This window comes from Catharus ustulatus, chromosome 12 (genome assembly GCF_009819885.2).
Source record: "Catharus ustulatus isolate bCatUst1 chromosome 12, bCatUst1.pri.v2, whole genome shotgun sequence".
NCBI lineage: Eukaryota > Metazoa > Chordata > Aves > Passeriformes > Turdidae > Catharus > Catharus ustulatus.
Window position 1 is genome coordinate 20,828,971 of NC_046232.1, and position 18,109 is coordinate 20,847,079.

General features: G+C 59.1%; 1 protein-coding gene across 7 annotated transcripts in view; it reads right to left on the reverse strand.

Moving 5' to 3' along the window:
* TLE3 (TLE family member 3, transcriptional corepressor) overlaps positions 1–9,922 on the reverse strand; it is a 37,074-nt gene extending 27,152 nt beyond the window's left edge. For all 7 annotated transcript variants that reach the window (XM_033070826.1, XM_033070824.1, XM_033070825.1 and 4 more), the window contains exons 1-5: positions 9,722–9,922; positions 9,111–9,253; positions 8,916–9,016; positions 8,759–8,822; positions 7,848–7,892 (exon numbers count right to left, since the gene is read on the reverse strand). In XM_033070826.1, the coding sequence (XP_032926717.1) occupies positions 7,848–7,892; positions 8,759–8,822; positions 8,916–9,016; positions 9,111–9,134 (234 nt within the window). In that variant the 5' untranslated portion in view covers positions 9,135–9,253; positions 9,722–9,922. The remainder of the gene's footprint in view (positions 1–7,847; positions 7,893–8,758; positions 8,823–8,915; positions 9,017–9,110; positions 9,254–9,721) is intronic.
* Between the last annotated feature and the right edge of the window lie 8,187 nt (positions 9,923–18,109).

The window sequence follows — 18,109 nt, forward strand, 5'->3', positions numbered from 1 at the left end:
TGCTCCCTCCCCAAAGAGCTGGGGGTGCTGCTCCCCACAGAGCCCAGAGTTGGGGGTACTGCTCCCCAAAGAGCTCAGAGCTTTGGGTGTTGCTCCCCAAAGAGCTCAGAGCTGGGGGTGCTGCTCCCCAAAAAGAGCCCAGAGCCATGGGTGCTGCTTCCCAAAAAGCTGGGGGTGCTGCTCCCCACAGAGCCCAGAGCTGGGGGTGCTGCTCCCTCCCCAAAGAGCTGGGGGTGCTGCTCCCCACAGAGCTCAGAGCTGGGGGTGCTGCTCCCCAAGGAGCTCAGAGCTGGGGGTGCTGCTCCCCAAAGAGCTCAGAGCTGGGGGTGCTGCTCCCCAAAAAGAGCCCAGAGCTGGGGGTGCTGCTCCCCAAAAAGAGCCCAGAGCCATGGGTGCTGCTTCCCAAAAAGCTGGGGGTGCTGCTCCCCACAGAGCCCAGAGTTGGGGGTGCTGCTCCCCAAAAAGAGCTCAGAGCTGGGGGTGTTGCTCCCCAAAGAGAGCTCAGATCTGGGGGTGCTGCTCCCCAAAAAGAGCTCAGAGCTGGGGGTGCTGCTCCCCAAAAAGAGCTCAGAGCTGGGGGTGCTGCTCCCCAAAAAGAGCTCAGAGCTGGGGGTGCTGCTCCCCCAGATCCATGGTTGCTGTTCCCCCAGGGCCGTGGGTTCTGCTCCCCCCAGAGTTTTGGGTTCTGCTCCCCCCAGAGTTTTGGGTGCTGCTCCCCCAGGGCTGCACAGGCTCAGGACACTCCTGGCTGTCCCCTTCTCCAGGAGCACTGTTGGTGATTGGGTTACACCTGCTGCTTTTCTTAGCAATTCCAGAGGCTGGGAACGTGCTGGCACTCGGTGCCAAGGCAGGGACACAGGGAAGTGGCCAGGCCTGGCTCAGGTAGCCCTCAGTGGGATCAGGGTGGCCTGAGCGTGAGGATGCAGGGATCCAGCAGGCACAGGGGGAGCAGCAACAATCCTGGGATGGGGCACTTGGATGGGACTTCAAAGCTCAGCCAGTTCCAGTCCCTGCACCCAGAGGGGCTTTGGACACTTCCAGGAATGGGGCAGGGAAGGGAGGGACAGAGCAGTGTCCCAGGGACACTTCCCAGTATCCTGCAGTCACAGCCATCCCCGTGTCCTGTCACTACAGGGACACTTTGGCCTTGTCACCCCTGTCCCCAGCACCAGGCTCTGGCCAGCTCGAGGCTTTCAGCACCCAGCAGCCTCCTGAGAACCAGGCTGGAAGCTCCAAGTGCCAAATAAATCCAAGCCCAGCCAGCCCCCACGGTGCCACCAGAGCCACAGCAAAAGCTCCTTCCAGGCTTTTTGGCACTGCTGCTTCCATCAGATTATATTTAGCTGCAGCTCCATTAAAGATTTATTCCTCCAGCTCCAGTCATTGGGTTGGGGATGCTCCAGGAGCTCTGCACAGGTTCTAGAACAAATCTGACCCAGCTCTGAGGGGAGGACAGCGGTGCCAGCAGCAGCTTCCCTCGGCTGCATCCCAGGGAAAGCAGAGCTGACTGCAGGGAGCAGCAAGGGAAGGAGCTGGGCCTGCCCCACACAGCCCTGACCAGCAGCACACGTGGTGATTCCACCTCCAGAGGGACACTTCCCACAGGAATATCCACAGGGACACTGCCTGGCCGAAATGCTGTTTACAGCCGTGAGCTTTCCTGTGAACACCAGATCCAACACTCCTCAAATATTTGCTCACTCTCCCTTTTCCCACCCCCTGGCACATTCAGCTCCAGTTGTCCCCGTTAAAACTTGAACTGGGATGCTCTGGAAAGCTGGGAATTGGGGAGGGGGCTCCATGCCCCCCAGCCCCTGTTGATCCCCCTGCCCAGAGCCCCCAGCCCCACCCCGAGCTGCTCCAGCCGAGCAAAGGCTCCGTTCCCAGCGTGGGTTGCCATGGCAATCCCAGCTCTGCATCCCCTTCTGCATCTTCCCTGGACCAGGGCACAGCCTCCCAGCCAGCCCTGAGCCAGCCCTGGGATGCTGCTGGCTCCTGGAAAGGGCAAGGAGTCGGGAGAAGCTGCAATCCCAGCTAATGCCCCCTCACCGCGCGTCCCTGCCAAGAATCCGCCCCGAACCTCGCGGCGTGGGGTTTCAGAGAAACCAGAGAAAACATCTGCACTGGTGATAAATCAACACTGGGACCACTTGGCCCCAGCACAGGCTCCTGGCACCTGCTCTGAAAATGGCCAGAGCCACCAGCAGCATCCCAAGCACTTGGGGACACGGGAGCTGCTGCTGGCACCAGCCAGGAGCCGGGATGGGGTCGGTGTTAAAGAGCTGGGGCTGGTTCTGCTCTCCCATCTCTACACCTGGATGGGGCAGAGGGAATTCAAAATTAACCTCCCTCTCATGGGAGAGGCAGAGCAGCCTTAGAATGGACCCAAAATCTGGGAGTGCAGAGCTCCAGGTTGGTGCAGGGTCTGTGGCTCCCTGTACCAAACTGGGGTTTGGGTGTCCCCGAGGGACAGGGATGGCCCAGCCCCGGGTGACATCCCCAGGAGGGACAGGACAGGACACAGACCCCTCCTGGGCTCCCTGTTCCTGGGAGGATGGAGCTGCCTGCAGGAATTGGCCCCACATTGATCAGCATCCCAAAAAACTCTGCACAGGACATTCCAAAAGAAAACCCAAACAGCAACCCCAAACCTGCAGAGAACAGCTCAAAACACCCTGCATAGAACACTCAAAAAACCCCCAACCCTACAGAGAACATCCCAAAACATCCTGCAGAGAACACTCAAAAAAACCCCAAACCTGCAGAGAACACCCTGAAAATCCTGCACAGAACACTCCAAAAAAAACCCAAAAAAACCCCAAACCTACAGAGAACACTCTGAAGCATCCTGCAGAGAACACTCAAATAAAACCCCAAATCTGCAGAGAACATCCCAAAACATTCTGCACAAAACACTCAAATGAAACCCCAAACCTGCAGAGAACATCCCAAAACATCCTGCACAGAACACTCCAAAAAAAAACCCCAAACCTACAGAGAAGACCCTGCACACATCACACCCCCCTCCATCCATCCCCCGAACAGAAAACAAACAAACAGAAAACAAACATTCCCCATGGGAAGGGAATCCTCAGCACAGATTCTGGGCCCAAGCCCAGCCTGCCCCAGGTTTGTGGGGGGATGAAGGATGGGGAGAAGGTGCTGAACACAAACCCTGCCCCCCCTCCTCCTGCACAACACCCCAAACATCCCTGTCCATGTCCTCAAATCCAGAGAACTCCAGGATTAAACATCCCTGTCCACATCTTTAAATCCAGAGAACACTAGTATTACCCCAAACATCCCTGTCCACATCCTCAAATCCAGAGAATACCAGGATTAAACATCCCTGTCCATGTCCTCACACCCAGAGAACTCCAGGATTACCCCAGAACATCCCTGTCCATGTCCTCAAATCCAGAGAACTCCAGGATTAAACATCCCTGTCCATGTCCTCAAATCCAGAGGTGGAAGGGAATGCCAGGATTACCCCAAACATCCCTGTCCATACCCTCACACCCAGAGAACTCCAGGATTAAACAGCCCTGTCCATATCCTCACATCCAGAAAACACCAGGATTACCCCAAACATCCCCATCCATGTCCTCACACCAGGATTACCCTGCACAGACACCCCAAAATCCCCCCCTGTGCCTCAGAGTGCCCAAACACTCCTGGAGCTCTGGCAGCCTTGGGAATGTGACAATTCCCTGGGAAAGAACAAAACAAACCCCCCACACCCATGAAAATGGGGCTGCAGAGGCATCACCCCACAACCCCCACTCCCCAATCCCAGAATTTCCCCTCTTTCCCAAAGCCCAGGTGATTTTCTGCGCACTCCAGACCCCCCCCAAACCCTCCTTCCCCCGGAGTAAATCACACCGGGGCGTGAAGCACCAGCAGCATTTGTTGAAACCAGGATATTGTCTCTTTAAGCACATGAAAATCAGGCCCTTGAGCAGTGTGGTTCTCACTCGGGCGCACAATTATGGGTACTTTCAGCTGTCTACCACTATTTCAAGTGCTCTCTCCAAGCGGGCTGTCAATGGCATGTTGAAAGCTATTTGTGGCTGCTATCGTTATTAGCAAAGTGGAGAGCCTGGCTGATGAGAATTAAATTCAGGCCGGGGGGGTGGAGGGGCAGGACACAACCCCTCATTAGGGAATTACCACCAGCAAAGGGGTGAGGCTCGCTGGGAACCCCCAAAAATCAGCCAGGAGATCCCAAAGCTCAGCCCCAGGAGCCCCCCAAACGCAGCCAGGGAAAACAGAATTCCCTTCTGCCTTGGGAGTGCTGAGAGCACAGCTCACAAATTACTCGGCTTCTGAAGTATTTAGCAAATTATTACCTGGCACTCCTTGCTAACGAGCACGACAGAAAGGATATTGTGCTGCTGGAATATTCTAGAAACACACGCACACAAAAAGCTGCCTCTCTTCCCTGCGAGTGTTGGGGGGGTTTAGGTTTTTTTGTTGGGTTTTTCTTTTTTTTTTTTTTTTTTTCCAAGCATTAGGCAGGAAAACAAGAAGTGCTTCTGTGGAGCGTTCTGAGCCAGAACAAGAAATCAAAGGCAGCACAAAGGTTCTGTCCTGCGAGGTGTCCCGTTTCCCCACGCAAAATGAGTTTTCCTTTTGGAATGGTTATTGCCCTCGGCGATTATCCACGGAGATCTGCACAGAAACAATGCACGGCCCGACAGGGGAAGCCGAGTTTTCTTTTGGGAAAAATCAATTAACCCGAACAAAAAAAAAAAAAAAAAAAAAGTTTTGCCGGTGTTTCAAAAGAAAACTCCTGATTGGAGTCGGGCTTAGGAAAGCTGAGCCTGGGGAAGGAGTTCAGCAGGAAGACTGATGTAAGGAGCGATTCACTGCACCGACTGGGGAATCACTTCCTAAATATTTCCTTGCATTTGGAGTTGTTTATGAAACTCCATTTTTTTCCTAACGAGAAACAAAACGAGAAGAAAGGAGGGGGGGAAGGGAAAAAAAAAAACCTCAACCCCACACGCAGCCACATATGCACACACTTAATATTCAGCGTGGAAGAGATAATCTGTTATATAAGCCCACAGACAGACAATCCCCTTTTGCTTAAAGATGAAGTATCCATCAATGTTTGTCTGGAGCAGATGTAATCACAAGCAGTCAAGTCTGGAGGGCAGGACACTGCATGAATAATTCAAGCACTTCAGTCTACTTGATTGTGTGCAGATAAACACAAGTCAACCGCTAAACAGGTCAGCTGATAAACTTGTTTGTTCAGGACCAGCCACCCTCAGCCAGATGCCGGCAGGACCACGCCGCAATTAGCGGGATGCCTTGCGGGATGCCCGGGGGAGGGGGATGCTGTGCCAGGGATGCCTTTCAGGGGATGCTGCGGCCCCGGAGGAAGGGGGAGAAGCTCGGCCGGTGCCCGCTGCGCTCCGGCGCTCCCCGCTCTCAGCTCGGGTTGCTTTGTTTGCTCCGCTGCTGTCAATTAAAGGAGGAGACGGCTCCGGCTTTCCCCGAGCGGAGCAGATGTCACCGGGAAGGGCTCGGGATGCTGCTGGGATGGCTCAGCACAGGGTGAGCACGCTGGAGAACTCGGGGAGAACCGAGCTGGGGATGGGGAGGGTCCTGAGCCACCCCCAGGGCACGCACAGGATGGGGCTGCTCCAAAGGCACCATCCCAAAAACACGGGAATGGCATGGGGGGATCACCCCAGATCCCAGGTGTCATTACAGCAAGTGGATCACCCCGGCATCCAGGGTGTCACCAATATCCGGGGTGTCCCCAACATCCCAGAATGTCACCCCTGCAAGGGAATCACCCCAACATCCCGGGTGTCATCACAGCGAGGGGATCACCCAAACATCCTGGGTGCCCCCAGCACCCCAGGTGTCATTACAGCAAGTGGATCACCCCAACATCCTGGGTGTCACCAATATCCTGGGATGTCCCCAACATCCCAGAATGTCACCCCTGCAAGGGGATCACCCCAATATCCAGGGTGTCATCACAGCGAGGGGATCACCCCGACATCCCCGGGTGTCACCAGCATCCTGGGATGTCCCCAGATCCCAGGTGTCATTACAGCAAGTGGATTACCTCAACAAGGGGATCACCCCGATATCCAGGGTGTCATCCCAGCATGGAAATCAGCTCAAGGGGATCATCCCAGGTGTCATCCCACCATGGGACTAAGGGGATCACCCCAGCATGCTGGGGTGTCCCCCCAGCAAGGGAATGACCCCAAGGGGATCACCCCAACATCCAGGGTGTGATTCCAGCAAAGGACTCACCCCAACATCCTGGCTGTCATCTCAGCATGGGAATCACCCCAACATCCCAAGTGTAATCCCAGCATGGGAATCACCCCAGCATCCTGGGTGTAATTCCAGCAAAGGAATCATTCCAGCATCCTGGGGTGTGATTCCAGCATGGGAATCACCCCAATATCCCAGAGTGTCATCCCTGGAAGGAAATCACCCCAACCAGGGGATCACCCCAACACCCAGGGTGTCATCCCAGCATGGGAATCACCCCAAAGGGATCATCCCAACACCCAGGGTGTCATCCAAGATCTAGCAGAGCTGTCCAACACCCAGCAGCCAGGCAGGAGGAGGGTGACAGGATGGGGACAGGAGACCCTGTGCCCCAAGAGCCTGGCCTGGGGTCCCCTCCAGAGTCCCCCTGGGTGTTCTGGGGTGACCACGGGCTCCGTGTCCCTCTGGCCACCCCAAAGCCATCCCCTCCTCACTGCTCCTACCCCAAAATGTCCAATTCCAGACTGTTCCTGAGCACCCCAACACAAACCTGGCTGAGCTCCCCCAAGCTCGGGGGTCCCCTCACCAGGACACCTGCACAGAGCAGCAGCCCCCGAGCGGGAACTCGGGATTATCTGCGTGGAAGGAGATATTTATAAAAAAAAAAAAAGCCCAAAACTGAAGAGTAAGCAGGAATTATTTTGGCTGCCCCGTGACTCCAGCGCAGAAAGGGAAGGGAAGAAGAGAGAGGCGCATTCAGAGACGCTGCTTTGCATCTCATCAGCCTCTCAGAGCAGGGCGATGCCGCTATTAAACCAAAGCACTCCGCAGCTGAATGGGGCTGATTTGCGAGCGGCAAAGTTGATGTCAACTTCTATCTGCCTTAAGTTCTTAATTAGAACTCCTTCTAAAACCAGTAAGCAGCAGCAGCACAAATAATCAGGTCTAATCTCAATAATAACTTTATTCCTTTAAGTTTTACCATCATGTGCGCAGCCTTTAGGCTCTTTACCGATAATCTTATCAAGGTAGCACACCACATTCTGCTGGGGCCTTCTCTATTTTTTCCTTCGGGCAAGTTACACATTAGAGGCGACTGGAAGGGAGGGGAAATTATAAAAAAAAAAAAAAAAAGAACCAAACCCCAACCAGCCCCAAACATTGCTTCACTTCCCAGATGCAAAGACAACTCCGTGGCATTGAGCAACACACGGGAGATAATTCCCGGCTGGGTCTCACGCTCCAGGAGCAGGGGATGACCTTACAAACAGCCCTGTTGTACCCACAACACAGCGCTGCCCAGGCGCTGTTTTCCAAGCCTTGGGAACGCGCTATTCCCAGGTATTGACCTCCCAGCACGGCAGGCGAGGCTGTTCTCACCTCCCTGCATAAACACTCAGCCCAAAAGCCAAATTCCCCGGGAATATCGACAAAATAAAGCCCGATTGAGCAGCCAGGCCAAGGGATCCCACCTGGAGTCACGGCCCTGCCTCCAGCACTTATTCCCCATTTAGTGCAATCAGGGCCGATTTTACCTCAGGTGGAGGAAAAGGGCAACAGGAGATCAATCAATCACAACTTCCCCCCTCCAAATTACTCACCTGTTTGTGCATTTCAATATTCAAACCGTACGACATTTCGTAGTACTGGGGGAAGGAGGGAAAAAAAAAAAAAAAAACAGAAATAAATTCAATTAAACACGAGAGCCAAGGAGAATTTGAATTCAATTCACAGAAGGTATTTGCATAAGGTCATTACCAAAAAGCATCCTGGGCAAAACTGGGCTTAAAGCACGGGTAGCCAAGGAAATTACACCTTATAATAAGCAGATGTTTATGGGTTTAACTGGCAGGCACTTAACGAGGGGACACTCCTTTTGACTCCTGTTTTCTCCTCCTAAGCTACTTAGAAAAACAAAGAGGCGCAGAGCTGGGTGACAGGCGTCTGCTCAGCCCTGGCAGAACAGGTACAGCCCGGAGTCTGGCCAAAAACCCAGCTTCTCACCGGGGGGGGACTGCTCTGCCCCCGGGATCCGCCGGGAAAGGGGGGCTGGATCCTGCCAAACCCTGAAAACCCCAGCGAGCCCACCCGGGGGACCCGCCGTGCAAATCCAGCTTCAAAAAAAGAGCGTTTTGTGGCAACAAAAGTGCTCATTTCCCTCGGGGAGGAGAAGGGGGGGAGCTGGGATGGCTCCCGGGTGGCCTCGGGGCGGGCAAAGGGGGGGACCCGCATCGGTACCGGGGACCCCCGGTGAGCTCGGGGTCGCTGCTCCAGCCCCTCCCCGACCCCCCCGCGGCAGCAGGAGCGCTCCAAAGGGGTTAACAGGAAACTTGGGATGGCGCTGGCCGAGGCTGCGGCTCGGAGCGCCGGGCACCGCCGCCCCCCCTGCCCCGGGGGTCCCCGGGCAGGCGCTGCCGGTACCGAGGGGGGGTCCCCCGGTTCCCCCCGCGTTCGCAGGCTCGCAGCTAATGACATTTACAGGCTGATCCGAAATCTGATTAAAGTCTCTCACCATAACGTAATGGCGCTGCATTTCGGTCTTCTCGTTCGCCAGCTTGTCATACTCCACTTTGAGGCTGGGGGGGAGAGCGCACGGTGAGACCCCGCAGCGACCGGGGGGGGGCTCGGGGCGAACGGGGGGGGGCAGCCGGGGGTCCCCCCGGGCTCACCTGTGGTACTGGGCCTGCAGGAACTGGAACTCGTCCTTGATCCGGTCGCAGGACTCGGCTACGGTGAATTTGAAGCCCGGCTGGCCCGGCTGGTGCGGAGCCTGCGGGAAGCGGCCGCGGGGGTTACCGGGGGAGGGGGCACCGGGGTAACCGAGGGGTGCGAGCCGGGGGTGGCTCGGGGGTGCCGGGACTCACCGGGTGCCGGCCCTGGGGGTACATGGCCGGGCTGGGGCGCGGTCACTGGGAGCAGCCGCGCCGAGCCTCGCTACGGCGATCGCGACGTGCGGAGCTGCCGCTGCTGCCCGCCGGCCTCGGAGCGCTCCCGGAGAGGCCGAGAACTGAACAAAGGGACGAGAGGAAAGTCCGTGCGGGGGGCGGAGGAGGGAGGGCGGAGGGGGTGGAAGGGTGGTGGTGTAGGGGGGGGGGGGGGAGCGGGCCCGGCCGGTTCCCCCCGCACGTTCTGCCCCCCCCCTCCCGGTCCCCTCCCGGTCCCGCACCGCCGGGGAGGCGCCCGCGGAGCCGAGCCCAGCCCCGCAGCGCCGGGGCCAGGTGCCGAGCGACCCCCCCCGGGCCGCCGCGCTCCGCGGGCCTCTCCGCTTCCTCACCCCCCCTCTCTCCTTCCGGCACTCGCTGGCGGAAAAAAAAAAAATTAAAAAAAAAAAAATTACACCCCCCCCCGCCAAGGGAAAAAAAAAAAAAAAATAGATCAAAAAGCCACAGCGACAACAACAACAACGCGGCGGCGGGAGGAGGGTCCCGCGGTATTCCTGCGGCCGGGAGAAGGGGAAGCAAAGCCAGGAACTAACGCCGGAGCACGACGGCCATGGAGGAGAGGAGGAGGGGGAGGAAGGCCGTACACATCCGACTTCCCGGGCGCCGCGGACATGCGAGGTGCGAGCGGGTCCCCCGCCCGGGGGCGGCCGTTCAGCTGCGTCCAGCGGGGATCGCCGTAACTCCGGGAGCCATCGCGGAGCGGGCGCGGAGCGGGGCAGCGGCGCCCGAGCACGCGGTGCCGCCACAGCGCCCGGGCGGAGCGGGGCGGCGGGCGGGGGACAAAACCCGGGCGGCCTCTCCGCCGCCAGCCAATGGCAGCGCGCCGCGCCCACGTGGGGCCGCCGGCGCCGCGCGATGATTGGGCGGCGCTGCCGTGACGTCACAATGGCAGCTTGTGTCTGATGGAGGGGCGGCCGTCGGCCACGCCCACCGAGCGCCCCGCCCCGCGCAGGCCCCGCCCCGCGCCCCCCGGCCCGGCCCGGCCGTGACTCGGGCCCGGCGCTGCCGTAACCCCGCGGCACCGGCCCGGCCCGGCCGGTAACGCAAACCCGGCCGCTGTGTCACCGGTACCGCCTCCGCACCGACAAAGCGCTCGGTGCGAACCCCCCGCGCCGGCAAGGCCGCCCGGCCTCCCCCTGCGGCCGCGCGGCCCCTTTGATGTGTCGTGAGGGCCGCGCTGCTCCCCCTGCGCGCCTCCCCTCACGCCTGAGGGGGTTTAACGAGGAACACGGGTAATGGCGTTAACGTCAGACCGTCCCGCCGCGCCCGGGGGACACCGGGCTGCGCGCTCCGGGGACGCCCCACGCCCGCAGCAGCGCAGCGGGAGCAGCCCCGGTCCCGGCGGGCCGGGGGAGGGAGCGGGCCCGTAGCGGCCGCGGCCCCACGGGCGGGCCCGGCCCAATGCACAAAATGGCCGCTCGCCCGCGCGTCAGACGGAGCCTCCGCCCCACGTGGGGCCGCGCGCCGCTCAGCGCGGCTCCGCCAATCACAGCGCGGAGCGGGGCGCCGCCGCAACGCGATTGGCCGGGGGGAGCGGCGCTGTCAATCAAAGCCACGCGGGGCCGCCGGCGCGCATCCCCCCTCCCGCCGCCCGCCCGCCATGGCGGCGTAATTAGCCCGGGCCGGCGCTTCCTCCAGCTCAAACAATCTGTCACCGCCGAGCCGGGCGGGCCGCGGCACCGCCGCGATCGCTGCGGCACCAACGCGCCTCGCCGCTTTTCTCCACACCAACCCAGCGCCGCCGCTTAAATAACAAACAGCCGGGCAAAACGCCCCGAAATGCCGGCCCCGCTCCTCTCTGCCCCCCCCCCCGGCCGGGGATGGATGGGGGTGCCCCAGCCCCCCCCGCCCGCCGCTAATTGGGCGCGTTCCGGTTGTTGACGTGCCGAGCGCTGTCAGCGCCCGCCGCCGCTCATTGGCTGCGGCCGCCAGGCCACGCCCCTGCCCCACGTGGGGCGCGGCCGGAGCGCCGCAAAGCGCGGAGCGGATCGCGCCTGGAGCGGAGTCACGGCGGGACCGCGGCCCCCGCGCCCTGCCCGCCTCCTCCGCCATTCCCGGCGCTTCGTAATCCCCTCATTCTGCCGCTTCTCGGCTTTTTTGGGGGTGGTTTCGTCTGTAGAGGCGGCAGCTCTTTGTGGATCTCCTTCATGTCGGGGTGAAGTTGGGGGATCCATTGGGGTGTCCATAGGGGCACCCATCAGGATGGACATTGGGTGTCATCCCTTGGGGTATCCATTGGGGCACCCATCAGGATGGACATTGGGTGTCATCCCTTGGGGAATCCATTGGGGCACCCATCAGGATGGACATTGGGTGTCATCCCTTGGGGAATCCATTGGGGCACCCGTCAGGATGGACATTGGGTGTCATCTCTTGGGGTGTCCATTAGGATGGACATTGGGTGTCCATCTCCTAGGGTATCCATTGGAACACCCATCAGGATGGACATTGGGTGCCCACAGGGATGTCCATTGGGGAATCCATTGGGATATCCATAGGGGCTTCCATCAGGATGGGCATTGAGTGCCCATTGGGGTGTCCATCCCTTGGGGTGTCCATTGGGATGGACATTGGGGTGCCCACAGAGCTGTCCATCCCTTGGGGTGTCCATTGGGCTGGACACTGGGTGCCCATTGGGGTGTCCATGCGTAGGGGCACCCATCAGGATGGACATTGGGTGCCCACAGAGGTGTCCACAGGGTGTCCATCCCCTGGAGTGGTCACTGGAGTGACCCGGTGTCACACAGTGCCATCACTGCCAGTGTCACACAGTGCCATCACTGCTGGTGTCACACACTGCCATCACTCCCAGTGTCACACACTGCCATCACTGCCAGTGTCACACACTGCCATCACTCCCTGTGTCACACACTGCCATCACTCCAGTGTCACACAGTGCCATCACTCCAGTGTCACACACTGCCATCACTCCAGTGTCACACACTGCCATCACTGCCAGTGTTACACAGTGTCATCACTCCAGTGTCACATACTGCCATCACTGCCAGTGTCACACACTGCCATCACTCCCAGTGTCACACAGTGCCATCACTGCCAGTGTCACACACTGTCATCACTCCAGTGTCACACACTGCCATCACTGCCAGTGTCACACACTGCCATCACTCCAGTGTCACACACTGCCATGGCTCCCAGTGTCACACACTGCCATCACTCCAGTGTCACACACTGCCATGGCTCCCAGTGTCACACACTGCCATCACTGCCAGTGTCACACAGTGCCATCACTGCCAGTGTCACACACTGCCATCACTGTCTGTGTCACACACTGCCATCACTCCAGTGTCACACACTGCCATCACTCCCAGTGTCACACACTGCCATCACTGCCAGTGTCACACACTGCCATCACTCCAGTGTCACACACTGCCATGGCTCCCAGTGTCACACACTGCCATGGCTCCCAGTGTCACACACTGCCATCACTGCCAGTGTCACACAGTGCCATCACTGCCGGTGTCACACACTGCCATCACTGTCTGTGTCACACACTGCCATCACTCCAGTGTCACACACTGCCATCACTGCCAGTGTCACACACTGCCATCACTCCCAGTGTCACACACTGCCATCACTGCCAGTGTCACACAGTGCCATCACTCCAGTGTCACACACTGCCATGGCTCCCAGTGTCACACACTGCCATCACTGCCAGTGTCACACAGTGCCATCACTCCAGTGTCACACACTGCCATGGCTCCCAGTGTCACACACTGCCATGGCTCCCAGTGTCACATAAAGCCATCGCTCCCCTGGAGAAGGGAAGATCCAGGGAGAGCTCAGAGCCCCTGGCAGCAGCTCCAGGAGAGCTGAGGAGGGACTGGGGACAAGGGACAGGACACAGGGAATGGCTGCAGAGCGGAAAAGGGGAGGTTTAAATGGGATATTGGGCAGGGATTCCTGGCTGGGATGGAATCCCCAGAGCAGCTGTGGCTGCCCCTGGATCCCTGCAGTGCCCCAGGCCAGGCTGGGACTGTCCCTGGCACACTGGGAGGTGTCCCTGCCATGGCAGGGGTGGCACTGGAGGCGGTTTGGGGTCCCTTCCAAACAACTCCAGGACTCAGGGGCTGTGTGCAGTGTTCCCACTGAGCTGGCACATGAGGAAAAGGGGGTGAGCAGGGTGATTCCTGTGAGCCAGACTCCCTGGGCAGGGTGATTCCCGTGATCCACACTCCCTGGGCAGGGTGATTCCCGTGATCCACACTCCCTGGGCAGGGTGATTCCCATGATCCAGACTCCCTGGGCAGGGTGATTCCCTGGGCAGGGTGATTCCCGTGATCCACACTCCCTGGGCAGGGTGATTCCCTGGGCAGGGTGATTCCCTGGGCAGGGTGATTCCCGTGATCCACACTCCCTGGGCAGGGTGATTCCTGTGATCCAGACTCCCTGGGCAGGATGATTCCCGTGATCCAGACTCCCTGGGCAGGGTGATTCCTGTGATCCAGACTCCCTGGGCAGGGTGATTCCTGTGATCCACACTCCCTGGGCAGGGTGATTCCCATGATCCAGACTCCCTGGGCAGGGTGATTCCCTGGGCAGGGTGATTCCCGTGATCCACACTCCCTGGGCAGGGTGATTCCCTGGGCAGGGTGATTCCCTGGGCAGGGTGATTCCCGTGATCCACACTCCCTGGGCAGGGTGATTCCTGTGAGCCACACTCCCTGGGCAGGGTGATTCCCTGGGCAGGGTGATTCCTGTGATCCACACTCCCTGGGCAGGGTGATTCCTGTGATCCAGACTCCCTGGGCAGGGTGATTCCTGTGATCCAGACTCCCTAGGCAGGGTGATTCCTGTGATCCACACTCCCTGGGCAGGGTGATTCCTGTGATCCACACTCCCTGGGCAGGATGATTCCCGTGATCCAGACTCCCTGGGCAGGATGATTCCCTGGGCAGGGTGATTCCTGTGATCCAGACTCCCTAGGCAGGGTGATTCCTGTGATCCACACTCCCTGGGCAGGGTGATTCCCTGGGCAGGGTGATTCCCGTGATCCAGACTCCCTGGGCAGGGTGATTCCTGTGATCCAGACTCCCTGTCCCGGGGACTTTCCAGGGCCAGGCTCAGGGGACGTGAGGCCACTGCGAGAGGAACAGAAAGCGGCGATTTTTGCACTGAAAATTCACTTTATTGCTCAAAATAGAAGCCATTAGCAGGGCTGTGCCCCTCCCCCTGTGGTACTTATGGACAAATTCTGATTTTTACTTAATGGTTTCCCTGAAAAGGTTGTAATTTTCTTCCCATTCCCATCGAGCCGCAGCTCCAGCGCTGCTGTGGTGAACTCCGAGGGCCGAGGATGGCTCTTGTTAATTGATATTCCTCATGCTGGGAGTGCTCTGAAAGAGGAGATGTTTTATTTTAGCTTATTAAAACTCACCTGGTTGGGAGAGGGAAAAAAAATAAAAGAATCAAAAGAACGATTAGGGGTGAAAGGAAACGTTCTGGTTCATATTGATTTAAGGTCTGCTTAAATTGATATTTGCACATCCCAATTAGAAACCCGTGATCTTTTCCCAGAATTTATTTTTCTTTTTCTGAGTCGGGTTTTCTTTTTTTTTCTGAGGGTTCTTAGGAAAAACCTCGGTGGGAGAAGCCAATGTGTCCTCTCCCAGCTGGCCACGGGTGGGGACATCAGTGGGGACATCAGTGGGGACATCAGTGGGGACATCAGTGGGGACATCGTGTCCTTCCTCTCGGGATGAGGATGAGGATGAGGATGGGGATGAGGATGGGGATGAGGATGAGGATGAGATGAGGATGAGGATGAGGATGAGGATGAGGATGAGGATGAGGATGAGGATGAGGGCTTTGAGGATATTCACCATTACAGTGGCAGTTTCCCATGGGAAACCCATGGTTTTGGGATTTTTCAGGATATGGCAATCCCTCAGCTTCCCATGGGATTGTGTTTTTGGGATTTTTTGGGATGATTTCCCAATCCCTCAGTTTCCCATGGGATTGTGGTTTTGGGGATTTTGAGGTGATGTGGTGATCCCTCAGTTTCCCTGGGATTGTGTTTTTTGGGATTTTTTGGGATGATGTGACCACCCCTCAGTTTCCCATGGGATGGTGCTCTTGGGATTTTTTGGGATGATTTCACACTCCCTCAGTTTCCCTGGGATGGTGTTTTTGGGGTGTTTCAGGACGATTTCACAGTCCCTCAGTTTCCCATGGGATTGTGTTTTTGGGATTTTTTGGGATGGTGTGACCACCCCTCAGTTTCCCTGGGATGGTGCTTTTGGGGTGTTTCAGGACGATGTCACCACGCGGGGATGTCACAGCTTTGCCCCCTCCGTGCCCCGTTCCTGGTGCCCTGTGAGGTGGCACGGCCGGGAAGGGAAGCTGGGCATGTCCCCTCCCCTCGGGGACAAACCTCGGGCTCAGCTTCTGGGCAGGGGCTGTTGTGACACTCGGTGACACCGTCCTGTCCCCAGCAGCCTTTCGGGGAAACCGTCGGAGCTGCCCTTCCTTCCTTCCCCTTCTTCCCCTTCCCGGAGCTCTGTGGGATCAGCTGCTGTCCCCTCCCCGGCACTGGTGACACCTCGGGGGTGTCCAAACCCTACAAAGCAGCGGTGGGACACGAGGGGGGGAGGGAAAATCCCTCGGGATGAGGGCAGGGATTTCTGGAAGGATCTGAGCATCCTCAGAGCCACAGCCAGCCCTGGGATGGGACACCCCGAATGTCCCCAAGGACACCCCAAATGTCCCCCGGGATCTGAACATCCCCACAGCCACCCCCAGGACAGGACACCCCAAATGTCCCCCGGGATCTGGACAGCCTCATTGCCACCCCTGTGACAGGACACCCCAAATGTCCCCAAGGACACCCCAAATGTCCCCCAGGGGAACCCTAAATGTCCTCCAGGATCTGAACACCCCCACAGCCACCCCCAGGACAGGACACCCGAAATGTCCCCTGGGATCTGAACATCCTCATTGCCACCATCGGGACAGGACACCCCAAATGTCCCCAAAGGCACCCCAAATGTCCCCCGGGATCTGGACAGCCTCACTGCCATCCCCGGGGCGGGACACCCAAAATGTCCCCCAGGACATCCCAAATGTCCCCCGGGATCTGAACATCTTCACAGCCACCCCTGGGACAGGACATCCCAAATGTCCCCAAAGGCACCCCAAATGTTCCCCGGGATCCACACATCCTCATTGCCACCCCTGGGACAGGACACCCCAAATGTCCCCCAGGATCTGAACATCCCCCGGGACAGGACACCCCAAATGTCCTCAAGGGCACCCCAAATGTCCCCCAGGATCCGCACATCCCCACAGCCACCACGGAGACGGGACACTCCAAATGCCCCCTAGGATCTGAACATCCCCCGGGACAGGACACCACAAATGTCCCCAAGGGAACCCCAAATGTCCCCCGGGATCTGAACAGCCCCTGTGACAGGACACCCCAAATGTCCCCAAGGGCACCCCAAATGTCCCCCAGGATCTGAACATCCTCATTGCCACCATCGGGACAGGACACCCCAAATGTCCCCCAGGGGAACCCCAAATGTCCCCCAGAATCTGAACATCCCCGGGGACAGGACACCCCAAATGTCCCCAAGGGAACCCCAAATGTCCCCCGGGATCTGAACATCCTCACAGCCACCTCCGGGACAGGACACCCCAAATGTCCCCCAGAATCCGCACATCCTCACTGCCACCATGGGGACAGGACACCCCAAATGTTCCCCAGGATTTGAACATCCTAATTGTCATCCCTGTGACAGGACACCCCAAATGTCCCCCTGTCCTTCCCACCCCGGGCAGGGGCCGCAGCTCCCCGGATTCCGTGCGGGGCCAGAGGCGGTTCCCGGCCGCACACCCGAGTGTCGCACACACCCGAGTGTCGCACACACCCGAGTGTCGCACACACCCGAGTGTCGCACACACCCGAGTGTCGCACACACCCGCACCCACGTGTGTCCCTTGCGTGTCCCCTGCGTGTCCCCTCCTCCGTGCCCGGCTCGCCCCAGAGGTGACTTTATCGCTGACAAGGCGGTCCCGGCCGCGGTCAATGGTGTGTGTTTACATTCGCAGGTGACATTATCTGCCCTCCGCGCAGGGCAGGACCCCGCCTGCCAAATTCCCTTCGCCTTTCAACTTTATCTAAACAAGGATTTCAGAGCGGCGAGGCGCGGAGCGCTCGGCAGCCTGCGAGCCCGGATATTTGGTTTTGCGGGGAGCTGCGCTTGATCTGCTCCGGGCAGCGAGGTTTTACAGCCCCAGCTGGAGGGGGTTCAGCACCGCGTTCCTCTGGGCTTGGGGACCACAAAAATCCGCGGGGAGCGGCACCGGGATACGGGGGAGCAGAACCGGGATGGGGCAGGAGCAGAACCGGCATGGGGCAGGAGAAGGAACAGCACTGGGATACGGGGGAGCAGGACCGGGATGGGGCGGGAGCAGCACCGGGATGGGGCAGGATCGGGATGGAGCAGGAGCAGGAGCAGCACCGGGATGGGGCGGGAGCAGCACCGGGATGGGGCAGGAGCAGGATGGGGCAGGAGCAGGAGCAGGAGCAGGAGCAGCACCGGGATGGGACAGGACCGGAATGGGGCAGGAGATGGATCAGCCCCGGGATGGGGCAGGAACAGGAGCAGCCCCGGGATGGGGCAGGACCGGGATGAGGCGGGAACAGCACCGGGATGGGACAAGAGAAGGATCAGCCCCGGGATGGGACAGGACCGGGATGGGGCAGGAGCAGTCCAGAGATGGAACAGGAGCAGGAGCAGCCCCGGGATGGGGCAGGAGCAGCCCCGGGATGGAGCAGGAGCAGCACTGGGATACGGGGGAGCAGCCCCGGGATGCGGCAGGAGCAGCGCGGTCCCATGGGCGATGTCTGGGTGAAACCTTTGGAGTTCCTTCCCCCCCAAACCAGCCGTGCCCGCCGTGCC